The following is an 18,214-nucleotide window of genomic DNA, read 5'->3' on the forward strand; positions in this document are numbered from 1 at the left end:
TTAGTCATCTTTATATCCATCACCCCAAGAATTCATTACTATAGTTTATATTATAAAACCATTCTATCAAAATAAAACGACAGAGCCAATATACATCAACAATACAAACATTGCAATATACATATTAAAATGTAATTTACAAAGTATTAGAATCCTGATTCTTGAAACAGAATCTTTTTAGGTATAATATTTGTTACCACTTGAACGTTAGACAATTTTTTTTTCTTCGCACTATTCTGCTTTTTATCTCTTTCATGTTTTGTCTCCTTGGTTTTAGGAGACAGCTTTTCAATGAAGTATATCTTGTGACAAATGCAGATAAGTAAGTATATTTCCATTAAACAATATAAAGCTAATTTTTGTATTTAGGTTATTGACTGGATAAACATTATTTATATATCACACTATGGAATTTAGTTACTTACTTTAAAAAAAATTTTAAAGCAAGTCAAATTATGTATACTGTATATCTTTAAAACGAAAATTAAAGTGCACACTCTATAGCAGCGGATGTGTAAACTTTTTGAGCTGCGGCCTCCCTTCCTGGGAAGCGCAGCGTTCGCGCCCCCCCCCTCTCTCCCGAGTGGCTCGTGTCAAATGACATACGTAGGTCATTTCACATCACGTGACCCCACCGCGTCATTTGACGTGTGTTGCCAACTGGCGACGCGTTGCTGAAGACCCGGCTGGCAGCAGGTAAGTGAGTTACTTCTGGAGAAATGGGGACACCACTTCCCTCAGCGACGCTACTCAGACTAGATCAGGCACAAAGTACAATATTGAGATGTATATACAATGCTATGTAAGTGAAATCCCATGTAGCCACACTCTATAACACAGTGGTATCCGGCCCCTCTATAACCTTTTCACTGAGGAACACTCTGCAAGAAGAAACCGGAACAAATCTATGCATAACTCACTGTTGGTGTGTGGGATCCTGGCGCTGTCGACGTGCTCCTACCAAGGTGCTGGCAAAGAACAATTGGAGAGAAGAAGGCGGTGCAGCTGCCTACGTCAGTAAAACAGACCGGGAATCCTCTGGATCAGCAAACTATACATTTATTGGCACATTAAACAGCAAAAAACGTTCACTCTGACATGTTTTGTGCGAGGGATCGCACTTTATCAAAGAGCTCTTTATATAAAAATAGTAGGGCCATGTTGGAAGATCCTTTTAATATACAGTAGCATCATCCTTATACATAGCACTTCACAGCAGTATAAACGTGACATAATAATATAACACATAATGGGAATAACCTCTTCAAACATCAAACTACAGTAACATTAGGAAAAGTAGTCTCTGCCCTGAAGAGCTTCCAATGAAAGTTAGTCTAACTTGTTTGTTTACATATTATAACATTTGCGCTACCCGTAAGTAGCATATCATTTTCTTTCTAGACTACCTTACACCTTCATTTATATGAATATTGTAAAGTATTTGTAAGCGTAATTTATGTATATTTATTTTCAGATATAAGCATTATGAACGCTGGGCGACAGCAAATGACTTTCCAGTAGAAAATCTAATTATTGATGGTACCACTACGTATGACACAAGACTTGGTGCAGTTGCAGATCTTGAGCTTGCCATTTCCAGCAAGAAGTTAAATGATGATATAACGGTGGTCAGTATATCGTTTCTGGTAATCTTTTAGAATAAAAATATTTTATTGTACTCTGCATTCAAATGTGGCAATGCAACATTGTCTTTTAACCGATTAATATACCCTGATGTACTGCAAAGTTATTGTAATATTTTAACCTAGATATAAATATTCGATCCTGTGCTTGCAGGAACTAGAGACAATGTGGAAACACATGCAGAAAACAGTGACAGCAGCTGGGCCACATAATTTCTGCAGGAAAATCTTAACTGGTGTATAGAAATACTACATAAAAACTTTAGTTCATCAGCAACACTGAACATTTATTTTCTTATTATTGGAGCACATTATTATTTTTGCATCCTCTAGTAGGTGCCAGTGGTAGGTTTTGATCTTTGTACCGGTCTACCATCCACTCAGACTTCTTCATTTTTTAATACCTGATCTTTTTCTTTAATGATAATTCACCCAAATCGCCACAAAAAAACACATGTAGAATATTGAAAATGTATCACAGGATAAAAAAAGAAAATGGATTGTGTGACGATTGTACGAGGCCTAAATTAGTGTTCCAAGAGATAATCCGTGTTAGTTGTGATAAAAGTTATACAAAAATAGCAATGCTGCAGTTCTATTGCTATTGTCAAGAGTTAGGTGCACTTTTCTATTTTTAGCCTTGGCATAAATATCTTGATTGGTGACTTTTGTCATGACCAGACAAAGAAAATATTCCTCACTCTGTATTTTTATGGCAAATCCCTGGATTATTTGGAACAATGATTTAAGTTTGTTATAGATATTTTAGATGTCAGAGTATATCTCGTCAGAATTTTAGAATGTTGCCAATCTGGCGCAAGTTTTCTCTGAGATAGGGGAGTACGAGTGTGCACCAAAAAGTGAAAAACACAAAAATAGTGTGACACGTTCTTGGAGGTATAAATTTGGATGCTATTACCTGTTATTATGTAATTCTTTTTCTTCCCTTTGCTTCCCTTTCTCTTTTGTCTGGTGGCTGGTAGATAATATTACTCACATATTCCTCATTTTAAAATAGCATATACAATCTGTGGCAACCTCTGTGAGGGTAATCTGGTCAGCAGAAAGTTCTCAGGAGAAACAGAAAATGGAACACAATAGTGCAGACAGTACGAAATCTTCTTTATATGTAAGTAGAGGCCATAAAAATGCACACTAACACACATAGGCAGACATACCTTTTTGCCGCTTGGGGGCGGGACAGCTCCGCAACGTAGCGACATCACACCGGCATTTGACACCGTGTTTCATGGCAACGTGGCGTCATTTGATGACGCAACGCTACAGGAGGGGGCCCGCTGCGGAAAAGGTAAGACACACACAAATTGTCTCCCCAAAAAATTGCCTCTTTAGGCGATAGCTTACTCAGTCTTATGGGAATTCTGCCCCTGCTCACTCAGTTAACCTCATTTAAAACATATAGCACACTCGCTCCCTGTTACGGGAGACCAGGTTTATCAGCACCTTTTTATACCGGGATCATTGATTGAACAAAGCAAGGAGGTAAAATAAATTGTATCAGTAAATTTGTTTCAGGAAAAGACATACACACAATGTAACACAATTTACAGGGTTAAAACACTTACTGGGAACAGGGCTAACCAATAAATCTATCCTCTAAATGAAATTCACAAAAATGACCTCTGTAGGAACCCTTTCCAATGACACGAAAGTCCGGGAACTGATTTTGGCATGCAATGCCAGACGCGACCACTATGTTCTTCAGAAGTGGGACTTAGAAGAATTCTTGAGTCAAAATCTTTGAAGCCGGCTCTCGTCTATTCAGTACAGAGCATCTTTGAATTTGCCGCTGTTGGTTTGGCGCTTGGAATCTGCCCTTCTCATTGGCTGCAAAGCTCCTTATGAGTTTCAGTGTCCCATTTACAAATCTCTGCAGCCTATCAGAGCATGGGAATTCTCCTGCCAGCCAATCACCGATTTTCCGGTATTGTAAAGCCGAGTGGGCACCTTTTCTCATTCTGCCAAGGGGCTTGCGCTAACCTGGCACCTCTGCCTCTTTGCATACTGAGCCCACCCACTGTCCAGGCTCCACAGAGTCTGAGTTCTGGCAAATGGTGGCCGGATAGCCCTGTGTTAGCCCAGGATGCGTGTTCTCAAGCAGAACTGCAGTACCCCTCATGTTCTGACACCTTGGCATCCGTGAGGCTTTCAAGTCACGACTCCGCATAGACCCATAGGCACTAAGCTTGGTAGCCATCTGGTCTCTTGGAATCCATGACTTGGAAATCCCACAGTTCATTCACAGGTTATCAGTACATATACCTAGTAATATACTGTAACTCTTTAATAAAATATACTGTGTCCTGTCTTCCGTGTGATACAAATATATAAGTCCCTATTCTGGTGTCAGGGATTGAGTGAGTGTATATGGTACCTACCCTCACTAGCCTCATACTTGGCACACTTTAGAAATGACATAAACTTTTTACACACAAGAAATCACTCTCCGCCTTATCACTTAGCTGGAGTTCCCCCTGAACCCCTATAGCAGGTGCAGGGTACCTGGGCATGTATCTGGGCACCCTTCCTTATACTAGGGACCCCCCATTACACTAGGGACCCTCTGTATGATTGCAGGTATACATTAACCCCTTCATGCCCCTTTACCTTGTCTGGAAGATGCTGCAGCAGGAATCCTGGCGGTGAGCCGCAATAGCGCTTTCAGAGTCAGAGTTTGCCCGAAGCAATGTGCTTGGCTGCATCCGATAATCTCACTTGATTCTTAGAAACCAACTCATCAGGTATCGCATAACTCCGGAACCCCGATACATAGACACATTTTGTAAAGACTTTCTCCAACAAACCCACCCTGAAACTTACAGCCTAGAAATCTCCCGGTCCCAGCATCCCAGGAAAAGCAAAACACACATAAAACTTTAATGTCGCATCATTTGCACACAGTCACAGTAATGCATTTAGGACATCTGGGTCCAAGAGCTGGCACTCTAGGACCCCAACACATGAATCAGGGGTAACCAAGTGGGCCGAACCTTTATTATTGAGCCTGGTTAACCCCTTCACCGTCACACTAAATATTGGAAGAACTTGAGAAACAGCTCCTTAAGGATTTGAGCAGCAAAATTCGTGCACACTTTTTTTATTTTCTCAAGTTTATTGTAATCATGATTTGTAGAGAGATATTTATTAATTGCACTGTATTAACTGCTTATTTTATTATTATAATTCCCTGTTCTGTGTTCTTTGTGAAGCGCTGAGTACACATGTGGCGCTATATAAATAAAGACATACAATACAATTTTGTAAATAAATCACAATTTATTTTATCTCTCGCTTTGCTCAATCAAAGGATCCGGTATTAAGGTGTTAAAAGCATTGGTCTCCCGTGACACCCCTTAGCAGAGCCCAAATCGGTGCCCACTCTGCTTTAGAATACCGGCAAATTGGTGATTGACTGGCAGAAGAATTCCCACACGCTTATTGGTTGTAGTAGTTTCTGAATGGGACTCTAAAACCTATAAGAAACCTTGCAGCAAATCTGGACCTCAGATTCCAAGCGCCAAACCATCACCGGCAAATTCAAAGATGCTCTGTGAAGAATAGACGCGAGCAGGCTTTAAAGATTTTGACTGAGAACATTTTCTAAGTCCTTCTTTTTGAGGACGTAGCAGTCTCGGCTAGAAATTGCATGCCGAATTGTGTTCCAGGACTTTCGTGAGTACCTCCCGGTCATCGGATAGAGCTCCTACAGAGGTCGTTTGTGACCATTTCTTTTAAAGGAAGATTTTATTCATTAGCCCATTGGCATCGAGAGCAAAGTCTCCATCTTTGCTGATGATACTAAATTGTGTAAGGTAGTAGAATCAGAGCAGGATGTAATTTCTCTTCAGAAGGACTTGGAGAGACTGGAAACGTGGGCAGGTAAATGGCAGATGAGATTTAATACAGATAAATGTAAGGTTATGCATTTGGAAAGCAAGAATAAACCGGCGACACAAATTAATTGGGGGTAAATTGGGGGAATCCTTGATGGAGAAGGATTTAGGAGTGCTTGTAGATATCAGGCTTAGCAATAGTGCCCAAAGTCATGCAAAGTTTCAAAGGCAAACAAGATCTTATCTTGCATTGCTGTGTTTTGTGCTCAGTGGAGCAAGGACTTTTGTTTTGATTTATTCACGTTATCTGCTGTAACATCTTAATACAAGCCAAAGCTTTATTTTCACCTCTGTGTCAGAAGACTGTCTCCTCTACCTGGAAGGCTGTGTGAAAGTGGTGATCCTTGGACAAAAGGTTCATAGCAAAGGGTACTTTTGTTACATATGGTGGAGAATGCGGGCATCACACTGAGAAGCCTGTAAGGTGCAGAAAAAAGAGACTGCTGGAGAATGGAGGAATTTATCAAAGTCCTGATCCAATCCACATCTGTACAGCAAGAAACTAACAGAGGGGCTGTTGAGACTAATGCCATACAACGAGAAACTAATGCCACACAGCAAGAAACTTAACAGAAGGTTTGCTGGGACTATTACCACACAGCAGGAAAACATTGCAGCATTGTAGCAACTGGTGCTGGCCCATACTAAAGCTCATCGATTGCTCAGAGAGGAGCAGTGAAATAACGTCCATGCCTTATATCAGGAGATCCAGGGCCTATCTGAGAGGCTTACCAGGGGTGATGCAGAAGCACATCCTAAGGTGGTTAGAGTAAGTAACTACCTGCAAAAGATGGTGGCTGCATATGATGTCGAGGCCTATCTGATGGCGTTTGAGCGGACTGCTGAAAGAGAAAGATGGCCTGTGGCTGAATGGGCAAGTCTGCTAGCACCATGTCTGTGTGGGGAGCCACAGAAAGCATACAATGATCTGGAACCGGCTCAAGCCAGTGTTTACAGCAAGCTGAAAATAGAGATCCTGGCACGTCTAGGGGTGACAACGGCTGTCCGTGCACAGTTTCCTCCTAGATATCGCATTCTGTCATTTTCCTGTGTTACAAGTGTTTCATGATTTATATTAAATGCAGATCTGGATCATCTAGCCTCTATCGATCGATGTAAGTAGTTAATTATTGACCGTTGGAATGTAAGGGGAGGGTGGTTATATAAGGTGGGAGGGAAAAAGCATCTTGAAAACCCCTGAGGAAGCCAAATAATTTTGTGAAAGTAGTTGGGTGAATACTGTACGTTAACGCTCATGGACCTGATTTGCCACCATAATCCTTCCGGGCACAGAATGGATGATACCAGAAGTGACACTAGTCTGTAGTTCAGAAATTGGTTTACCGCTGTTGATCTGTTTTAATTTTAATGGTTTCGGATTACTTTGGGTGCAATTCGTCGCGTATCCACCGTGTGGCAGAAATTAATAAATTGTAATGTGTACAGTTCTGTCCGTGCTACTGTGTCAATTTTCAGGTGTTTAAAACCAGATAAAAACCAAGTCTACCACAGTGGTCCATTGTGATTCGACCTTGAAGACGTTATCAAATTTAGGCGCTTCATAATAAAAACTTATAAAACTCAAAGCTGTGTGCTTTTTTCTACATTCCTAGAGTATCCTTGCACAATTGCTGACTGGAGTGTACACCGTACATGTATACAAAACCTGACTGTAGTTATGCATTTTTAATATTTTCTGCAATTAATGCTGCAACAGATAACATGGCGACCGTAGCCGAAATATATGAATATTTCATTTCGACCTACGATTTTTAAAAATTTTCACCTGACATTCTTGGTTGGAAGCGTTCGATAAGAAAAACCTTAAGTAGCGATCATTTTTTTTTTTTTTCGCATTGCCCCTCCTGCCGGAGATACAAGAGGGTGTTGGAGTGGGGTCTCTGATTTTTACAGTATGTTTGAAAATGGCAACTTAAAAAGGAGATTATATTTTAATCCATATAAAATTCATCAATCCCAATCCAGCAATATAACAGCGCCAGCAACAGCGGTACGGTTGGAAGAAATCGTGCACCATCACATGGGTATTTCGAGATATACATGCGTGGTTTGCTAATATTATGGCCGCTGCACCTTTATAGAGGTGTTTGTGAATTTCTGGAGGATTTCTGCACTATTTCTCTTCTATTTTTGTTTTGATCCCCGCTTGTGCTTCAACTTTTTTGGAGGTATCTACTGTACCTTTGTATCATTTCTTCACAAATAAAGTTATTTTGCTGTTGTTTTTTTGTTTTGTTTTTGTTTTTAAGCATCACTTTCTTATTTGAATGTTTTTATTTTTGTAATAAACAACCTTTAGTTTCAAAACGTTCTTGCATTATTCCATCATATCACTATGCCGTGTTTGTGTTTCAAACAGATAAAAGGGAGGAGCAGTGGGAACAGCGCTAATGCTACAAATAAAGATAGTGACACATAGGTGACTAACATACAATAAACACAATTTAAAAGTTAAAGTGTGGGCTGCCAAAGCAAAAAGGTTCACACAGACCAATACAGATAATAAAAACAAAAAAACGGCGCCTCCAAAAATGAATATAAATATAGCCTGACCAAATATAGAGTCCAATGTGGCTGGGGAGAAATCCAGGGAGGGATCTTCAATGAAGTCTCATGGGAGGACAAACAAACAAATAGGACAAAAACAAGAAAGAAAAAAGAAAAAGATCATAGTGCAACTAAAAAACAACAATAAACAAATGATCACTGATAAGATTGACAAGGGAATAATTACAAATTTAATGCAAATGAATAAAAATAAATAAATAAAACAACAAACACTTGAATGTTGGGCTAGAGAAACTAATAAAGGGATGACATCCGATAGGGGTAAAATTGAAACCCTACTTACAGCATACCCCTGACGAAGTGACTGACGTCACAAAATGCGTAGGGTGGTTTTTATCTGGCTGAGACTTTTACATTCTCCCCCGGTAGCCCTTTGTCCTCCCTCCACCCAGCCTGAGCTCTCTTAGTACCCTGGTTCTTGTCCGGGTACTTCCCCTGCCTTCGCGCTGCGTGGTGACGTCACCGAGTCATCGCGAGACCTTCCGGTCTGCGTGTATTGCTTCGGTGAGTCCCTCGGCAGCATCGGGTCCAGGCTTTCTCCTGCGGTACCCCCCACACATCAGGACATCTGTGAGTGTGTTAGCAGTGGCAGTCCCGGCATCGTGGATCTCTGGAGGCTGTGCTATACCAACTACCACACAGGCTTTGGTTTGAAGTAGAGGACAATCCTGCTACGGGTTTATACCAATCAGCCTTGCTGTAAGTAGGGTTTCAATTTTACCCCTACCGGATGTCATCGCTTTATTAGTGTCTCTAGCCCAACATTCAAGTGTTTGTTGTTTTATTTATTTATTTTTATTCATTTGCCTTAAATTTGTAATTATTCCCTTGTCAATCTTATCAGTGATCATTTGTTTATTGTTGTTTTTTACTTGCACTATGATCTTTCTCTTTTTTCTTTCTTGTTTTTGTCCTATTTGTTTGTTTGTCCTCCCATGAGACTTCATTGAAGATCCCTCCCTGGATTTCTCCCCAGCCACATTGGACTCTATATTTGGTCAGGCTATATTTATATTCATTTTTGGAGGCGCCGGTTTTTTGTTTTTATTACATGTTTGTGTTTCAGTCATGGTGCAACATTTTTTTATGTAATGTAATGCATTGATTTGTGTTTTTTTGTTTTGTATTAGATTGCTGGGGATATGCTGTGTGCAGATCAAAATGTTGACATGGCCCAAGTACTTAAATTCTTCCGATTGAAGGTAAAACATGTGCAACTATCACTATTCCAAAATGTATTGTACATGTCAAAAGTTGTTTTATGTTCTTTCATTTTCCTCAGTGGGTGTTTTTTTTTTTTTTTTTCCCCCTAAGGCCAGTTTATTTTCTGTTACAGCGGTAGGCAAATCACTGCAAATTGCAAATAATAACATTTGAAAACAACTCATAAGAAAGATCATTTGCATGATCAAACACAAAAATACAGTTCAAAATAGCATCACTTCAAAAGATGGGTAGTTAAACTAACAGAGAAATACAATAATACCTTATTTCTAATACAGTACCTGCAATTGATTCTAAAGTAAAATACTTCAATGTGAGCCTCGTCTCTCACATACATTACTTCTACTTTTTACAGTATGTGCTATATGCCATTTCATAATCTGTTTCCATTCTACAGAATGACTCCTCTGGGTTAGAGAAAGTACATGTAGTAGTTCAGATAAACATTTTGTAGAAATTAAATAGTTTGTACAGTATTCAATGTAATTTTTCTTCTTAGTACAGTACAGAATATGCTAAAAACATATACTCATTTTAATCATACTCTTCAATTTTTGTGTATGTTTACCGTATAGAATTAGTAGAACAATATTAATGGCAATTTTTAAGGTTTCCTACAAACGTATTTTTACATTTAACAGTGGTCGAACTCTAATGGTAATGGGGAACCACCCTTTTTTTTATTTACTAGAAAAATGCTTTATTTTATAAAGTGTTGTTGGATGAGCAAGTAAACATTGCTTTTATTATGTGTGCATGGTCAGTGTTCTTTTTTTTAATCTGAAACATCACAAGTCGGGTTCTAAACCCAATCAGCAGTTTTTAGCAAGAAAATAAATTATATAATCAATATTTTTAACATTCTGAATTCTGGAAAATACTAGTATGTTCTTATCCATCAGCGAAACACAATAAGTTAAATACAATTTATTATCAGCCTTTTTTTTCAACATTTGCAGTAATAAGTATACTCAATCAATTGATTATATTATTACGGCTTCCAGTATCCACGACTCACGACGAGGACGTAGCTGTAATCGAGTACCGCCACCCACCACCATCACCCATATTCCAACGGTCTTGCATTTTTGAAAGGGATAAGGCTCAGTGTTCACTCTTCAGGCGACAACATTCCCGCTAGGGAATGAAGGCTGCTTTATATTTTTAGAGAATTCTCTCAAAAGGGAAAGCAGGGGAGAACATAATATCATTTAGAGTTTTGACTCGAGATGGTGCCACAAAGCTGATCTCAACATTGCTGCCCAAATTGACAACCGTGCTGTATACTGTATGTGTGTGTGTGTGTGTGTGTGTGTGTGTGTGTGTGTGTGTGTGTGTGTGTGTGTGTGTGTGTGTGTGTGTGTGTGTGTGTGTGTGTGTGAAAGGGAAACAGGCTCACTCACAAAAGTATGCTAAAATCAGGCATGTAGGGATACCATATCACAAAGTGCAGCAGACATCACTGCAGATCCCCTGCATCATCCACGGTGTCAGTACTCTGCTGATCCTTCTCCTCCTCAAGCTGTGCCACCGGGTAGGCCTCCTGTATGCTCCTGACTACAAGCAGATGAACCAGGACTGCACAACCGCCATGCATAGGCAAACCGGAACAGTGGGGGATCCGACCAGCTGACTTCCGGTCCACACGTGATGACGTCACCTGCTATATTTCATAGCAACAGTGAATACCTTCCCGATTGAAGACTATATTGAAGGCACCCCCAATGAGGATTTAGATGAGTGTGGAGCACCTCACTCTCTGACCTTCAGGTGACAATTGTCATAGATTGCAATTAAGGATTGATCTCTTCAGGACTGAATATATGTGTACTAATTTCTTTCTTATATACCACCCATTACGGAGTTTATACAGGGATAATTTGCATGATCTAGTTTCTTTTTTTTTTTTTTATAACTTTTTTTATTGAGTCACAACAGCATAAAATACATTTTTGAATACTTTTTTTGCCTTATATGTAAACAATATTTAAATAAGTGAGTTAGTAGTAAGTTCATTTTGACACTATGGATGCGTCCTATCCAGGATATCCTTTTAGATGTCCACTTCTGTAAATCCGATTTGTACACGTCTGTAACAGTTTTGGTGATGTGGACACCCAAGTATTTTATATGTTTTTGTTGCCAGCTAAATTTGAAATTCAATTTTAATAATTTCTCCGTGTGTCTGGGGAGATTGATATTAAGGGCCTCTGACTTGGATTGATTCATTTTGAAGCCGGAAATCTTAGAGAAATGACTTAGTAGGTCGAATAGGTTTGGCAGGGAAGTAAGGAGTTTTGTGATAATTAAGAGGATGTCATCTGCTTACAGGGCCGCCTTATGGGTTTGGGAGTATGCGTTTAACCCGGAGATGTCAGGATTTCCTCTGATTTGTGCCGCCAGTGGTTCGATGCACAGGGCCAAGAGAAGAGGGGATAATGGGCAACCCTGTCTCGTGCCACTCTTAATTTGAAATGGCAGAGAGGGGTAGCCTAGATGAACGACCCTGGCTGTAGGGTTAGAGTATAGCGATAAAATCGCTTCGCTCACCCGATCTCCAAAGCCAAATGCCGCAAGCGTCTTTCAGATATGGCCAGTCTATCCTATTGAAAGCCTTTTCTGCATCCAGACTTAACAGCATACTTTGAGTAGTCTTAATATTTGTCAAATCTAACAGATCAATAAATCGTCGTGTATTATCCGCTGATTGCCGACCCTTGATAAATCCGACTTGATCTGGGTGTATAAGTCTGGGTAGGATAAGACTAAGTCTATTGGCCAGTAATTTAGCATATAATTTGATATCAGTGTTAATTAATGATATAGGACGGTAACTTTTGCAGTCCAGCGGGTCTTTCCCAGTTTTATGGATTAGCGATATCGACGCCTGCAACATCTCCTTGGGGATGGGGGCTCCTGCTAAAATTGCGTTAAACTTGTGGAGCAACCTTGAGGCAAGTGGCTTTATAAATTTCTTATAATATAGCCCTGAGAAGCCATCGGGCCCAGGGGCTTTTGATGGTTTCAGTTCTTTAATGACCTGTGTCAGTTCTTCGATAGAGAAATCAGCATTTAAGGCTTCTCTATCTGTTTCCGTCAATCTCCCCAGGTTTGATCCGGCTAAAAAATCTCTTAGGGCACCGCTCGTTTTAGTGTTATGTGCCACTTTCTCTCCATTATAAAGTGTCTCATAGAAGGAGCCAAATTCATCTACGATCTTCTGAGGTTTAGACGTTGGGGTACCAGATTTTAAGCGTATAGCTTGGATGTTATACTTAGTTTGCCTATCCTTTAGCATGCGGACCAACATTGTATCCGGCCTGTTCACTTTCTCGTAAAATTTCCTCTTTGACCAATTCAGTGAATTATCAGCCCTGGGGGCTAGTAGCATATTAAGTTCAATTTTGTCATCCTTTACCTCCTGTAAGGTTTTGGGGTCTAGATTCTTTTTATGGTTAGAGGAGAGAGTCTGTAATTTGTTTTGGAGAGTAATAATTTTGGTCTCTCTTTCGTCTGGCTGTTATATTTATTAAAGTGCCGCGTAACGTTGCTTTATGGGCTTCCCATAGGACAAGCTGTGAGTCGACAGAGCCCGTATTGATATTGAACATCACATATCTCGGGTATTTTTAAGATTGATTCATTAAGTTTCCAGTTCGTCCCAGGTCTATCAGTTCGGATATTATTGCACCTTGGCTCTATTGGTGCATGGTCCGACCATGAAATATCATGGATCCCTGTTCGGGTAACCTTAGGGACCAGTTGACAGGACACAAAAAAGTAATCAATTCTGCTATATGTGCCATGAGGGTGGGAAAAGAATGTGTAATCCCTTTCTGCCGGATGTAATTCCTCCAGATATCTGTTAGCTGATTGGTTTTGAGGCTCCGGCACACAGATACAGTATGCCCGCTCCTTTGTTGTATAAGCCTGCACCCCCTGACCTATCCAGGGGTGGTTGCATGACCATGTTAAAATCTCCTGCTAATATAACGCAGCCTTGGGCTGCTGAGTTCAGGGTTCTGAAGAACTTATCAAAAAAAATAGTGTTCTTTTCGCCAGGTGCGTATACACACGCCAGCGTGATCTTCTGTCCCCTAAATACACCAACTACAATAATGTATCTGCCATCACTGTCGCGCTTGGTTAACTGCACTTCAAATGGAATGCTATTTCTAACTAATATAGCTACCCCGCGTTTTTTAACCGCTGCTGCAGATAAGAAAACCTGAGCAAAATCCTTATCGAGATATTTGGGGGCGCTAGTTTTATTGAAATGTGTCTCCTGCAGGAGAAGGATATTGGCGTGATTCCTCTTGTAGTCTGAAAAAGCCAACTTACGTTTGGTTGGGTTGTTAAAGCCCTGAACATTGTGGGATATAAGTGTCAACGCCATTTATTGATGTGTGTGTAGAACAGCGTCTGGATAATGATGGACTCACCCGCGTCTCCGTCTTCCGAATACGTCTGATTCGTAGCCCCGAGATGCACCCGTGCAACCTGTTTTATATTCTGCCTGGAGGGCTGTTGCTCTTCTGTGGGGAGAGGGGAAGGAGAGGAGAGGCGAGGGAGGGGAGGGAGGGTGGAAAGGGGAGGGGATAGGTGAGGGAGGGTGGGGAGGAGAGGACCACACATAGGTGAAGACATGAGGGATAAAACAAAAAACGGGAAATAAAAAAACCACAAACACACAAGTGATAACATATAATAGAAAGACAAGCGTCCATCCTGGGAGCCCCCAGGAATGTCTCTTGCGCCCATGGGGTTGGTCTCCTGGCCCAGTCTTATCGAGGATCTCCCATGCGTGCTGGGACCCGACCCCCCTGGGACTTGTTTGCGATCCCTTCTTCTCCGGGACCGTATCTGGAAACGCATGCACGCCGACACGAGGAACTCCGCCGACGCGCTTCTATTAAACAGATAATATTTTAAACTCCACAGAACTTCATAACGTTAGTAACTGGAACAAAACCTACATAATGTAAACTTAATCTTAATGGGAAACTTAACCATGCGGCTAAGTGTAACTGCCTTCCCTAACCCACTTCTCTAACTTAGAACCCGCTCACCGATCCCAATCTAATTAACCCCTCTGAAAAAGCTAACTACCAAACCTGTGGTCTTATACGCTCCTGGCCGTGGCCTCTTTCCTGATCTGGATGCCCCTGTCAAGCATTTGGGGTTTTATATAGATTACCCGAATTACCCATCCCCCTTTGTGGTTCCCAGCTCGTCAACACAAATATGATCATTATCCCATGTCAGTCAATTATTATGTTATTGTTTTAGGCGTAAAGATATCCCTAGTCTATCAGTATGGAACCCTCCTTGTTGGGCCTACTTTCGTCATTCATCCTAACTCTGGTTAATGATCCATAGTTCTCGCTCCATCTACATTTAGAGACCACCCTGTATGTGGGTACTACCTATAACCTATTAGAAGTATCAAATATGATTTAGCTCCCGGCTTATGTATAACCTATATCCTATTTCTCTAAATGACCCCTATGTCTATCGTAGTTGGCAAGGAGGGTAATATCTCTTCTAATGTTTGTGGGAAGGGATGCACCATCTAGCGAAGTGCTGTGGGGCTCAGACCTATATCCACAGTGTTTGTATTTAGCTCTGTGACGGGGCTAGTTCTTGCGTGTGGAATTTGTGTGTGTGTCCTACCGATATCTCGTCTACGTCTGTGAGTCTATCTAATTAAAGGGGATATTTGCCCTCAGGGGCCACTCTGTGGACTGTGATGCTCTCATATTAGATATGAGCGCCGTAGCAGTGAGATCCGCATTTTTAAAAGATCCCCTCCCCTCTCCCTCCAAGTGCAAGTGAAAGTATGAGCGCCCATAGTCTTGGAAGGCAGCTATGAATGTGGACTACGATGTCCGGATCTCCCGCAGGATGTCCTGGTTCTCGCCACCGCTGTGCTCCATCCAGCACGTCCGCTCTTCAGGATGACACAGGGAGTCTTAGCATCCTCAGTGTTCCGGGGCCATCTTGGTGGGCGACTGCGTCATCTGCGTCATCTACGGGCACCGCCTCGTCTAAGTTCTACTGCGTAGGCGTCGGGAACCTAATCTCGCGATGAGACGGCGCTGATCGGTGACGTCGCTGGACAAACCCGCGAAGATCAGCGCTGTTCCCGCGTGCCTCGAGGACGGAGCAAGGCAAGATGGCTGCGGGTCAAAAAACGTGAGTAGAGCTCTCCATCTTATAGGATTCTGAGACCGAATCCTAGGGACTGGTGTGGGTTGTAGGAGAAGTCCAGATCGATCAAGAGGCTTTTAAGGGCTTTATTGGGTCTGGTTGAGGCTGGGTCTTGCAGAAGGAGTGGGAGGGCTTCTTATGTGGGGCTCGGCGACTCTGCTGCAGGTCGTGTCTTCGGTCTGCCACTTTCTTATTTCATGTGGGCGCGGGGGCGCCATCTTTGACGCCGCATGGTGGGGGGGACTCTGCGCTGATCCTAGTACCCGCCGAAGGAATCCCTCAGCATCATCCACATTTTTGAGGGTATGTGCCACACCGTTTTTAAAGACCATCAGGGCACACGGAAATAGCCAGCGGTAACGTATCTCCTGGTCCCGCAGTGTCCTGGTAAGAGTGGCCATTGCTCTCCGTTTTGCGAGAGTGGCAGGGGACAGATCTTGGTATAGTTGGAATTTTATTTGCTCAAATTCCACCACCTTCAATTCCCTTGCGATCCGGCAGGTTTCTTCCTTGGTGCGGTAGCAATGGAATCTGAGCACCACATCTCGAGGGGGTCTCCTTGTTGAGGTCTTCCCCGCAATGCGCGGTGGCAACGGTCCAGTACAAGGTCCCTCTCAGCCATGTCTGGAAATAGATGTTCCAGCCACCGCGAGGTGAATTCCTCAGGGTCCGTTATTAATTCTGGCACCCCTCTCAGCCGTATATTACAGCGCCGATCGTGGTTCTTCGCATCCTCTATCTTGTCTTCAAGGGATTTAAGCTGGTCTTTGAGGGTGTCCATTTGGGATTGCGTTTGGACTAGGGATATAGCTGTGTCTTCTGCCCTGGATTCTAAAGCGTTCGTACGCTCCCCAACTGCGTCTGCATCTTTCCTGAGCGCCCATAATTCGGACTTAAAGAATGTTTTCATGTTGCTGCAGACCTCCTTCATGTCCTTGCGGCGCATTATATCCATCTCTGGGTCCGCTGCCGCTGACAGTGCAGGAGATGCAGGTAAGTTGGCCCTGGCTGCCTCCTTGCTCTTGAAATAAGTGGACACTGTTTGTGTTTTTTTTTTCGTGGGGTTTTGGTTGCTGCCATCCCTGCGTGTTTAGATGCGATCTGCAGGGTTTTAATTATGAAACCGTCTTATTTCTGCCGAAGTTGAATTGATTATAAGCGCCGGGGGGAACGGAGCTCAAACTCTAAGCTGCCATTCACCCTCCCGTCGCGCATGCGCCTCCATGATCTAGTTTCTTGAGTACCGAAACACTTTTTTTTTTAACTAATTTCCCCCCCCCCCCTTTCTATAGTTGCATTAGCTGCAGCAATATTCAGAGTCATAGAGACCTGTTTTTTCAGTGTATACAGAGTTTTTAAACACCTCCACAATCCTAGGGGTGTTTTGTGGGTGCGTCTTGTTTCGGGGCCCACATAAGATATATCCATAGTCATATCATCCATATCCTCATAGTACCGGAAGCGACACTCTTCCGTGTGGCTGGGTTCAGTACAGGAACACCACATTTTGGCCTCCATTTTGGTGGGATCTGGTGTATTCTTCTCCATGACCTCGGGAGGCGCTATTGCAGCGATTTTATCTGTATATGCTAGAACCCCAGCTGGTTGTCCTACAGGTGGGCAGACTTCAGTTGCAGAGTTCGTAGCTCTCACAGGCGTCTCTGTAGACTTTTTTTCTTCTTTACTTTTGTAGATTCTGATACATCAGCAATACTGGGCACACATTCTTTCTCTTCAGTGATACTGGATGTGCACTCACTAAGAAAAACTTCTACATTTTTCTTGTGACCACAGCATGTTGCTTGCTGCTGCAGTTCCTGGGCTCGTTGAAAAAAAATATTCCTCTGGCTGCTGCCCTTTTCCCAGGGCCACATAGGCATCCTCCTGATAATCAGAATAAGGCCTTAAAGGACACTGCTCTGTGTGAACTCGTTTTCTTCTCCATTCTTGCAGAGTCTGTACTTAACTTCAACTGGGCATCCATTTAAAAAACCCATGGGGGACTTTTTTCCCCCCAAGTGGTGGGGTAGACTCTGGTCACAGCATCAGTAGCTTGTGTGGGTCACCATCAGTCGCAGTCCCCCAGTCAAACTGTGGCATTGTGGCATTGTGGCTTTCTCCAGTACAGTATAGCTTCTTGGCCTTGATATGTAGCCCTTTAATTCTGGTCACTTCTGTTCTTTGTTTTGTTGCTTATGCTGTTGCAGGAATTCTATGCTGGCAAAAGCACAAAAACATTCCCAGGCTGTCTCCGGGGGCCCCTTTAAAATTCAAGGGCCACCTCTCATCCAAATATATGTAAGAGACATGTGCAGAGGTACAACCAGGGAGACAGATTTGGGGAAATTAAATCATGGCTTTATTCAGTCAGTCACTTTAAACAATGCAGAGCATACACAAATAAACAGCCTATCCCTGTGTGAGGGCTAACTCACTTCCCCAGTCCCTACCTGCAGGGCTGGGGTTATACGCCCCTTACCAACTCCAAAGTCTAAAGAGGTACCTCCAATCAGGTGGCCCTTCATGTCCGTCTCTGGGTATGGATTGGTGTCTGTTGAGGGGCCAGCATCTGGCAGGATCCTGGGTCCTCTTTGTCCAGGAGTAGGTCTTGTTCTGGGTCTCTTGATGTCAGCA

The 18,214-nt window shown here is 42.3% G+C and overlaps 1 protein-coding gene across 4 annotated transcripts in view; it reads left to right on the forward strand.

Annotated features, from left to right (window-relative positions):
* LOC142497036 (uncharacterized) overlaps positions 1–18,214 on the forward strand; it is a 193,046-nt gene that overhangs the window by 19,750 nt on the left and 155,082 nt on the right. For all 4 annotated transcript variants that reach the window (XR_012802160.1, XR_012802161.1, XM_075604276.1 and 1 more), the window contains exons 3-5: positions 278–322; positions 1,475–1,628; positions 9,277–9,348. Coding sequence is in view for 2 of the 4 variants with exons in the window: in XM_075604276.1 (XP_075460391.1) it covers positions 278–322; positions 1,475–1,628; positions 9,277–9,348 (271 nt within the window). In the remaining 2 variants the exon portion in view is untranslated. The remainder of the gene's footprint in view (positions 1–277; positions 323–1,474; positions 1,629–9,276; positions 9,349–18,214) is intronic.

Source organism: Ascaphus truei, chromosome 6 (assembly GCF_040206685.1).
Source record: "Ascaphus truei isolate aAscTru1 chromosome 6, aAscTru1.hap1, whole genome shotgun sequence".
NCBI lineage: Eukaryota > Metazoa > Chordata > Amphibia > Anura > Ascaphidae > Ascaphus > Ascaphus truei.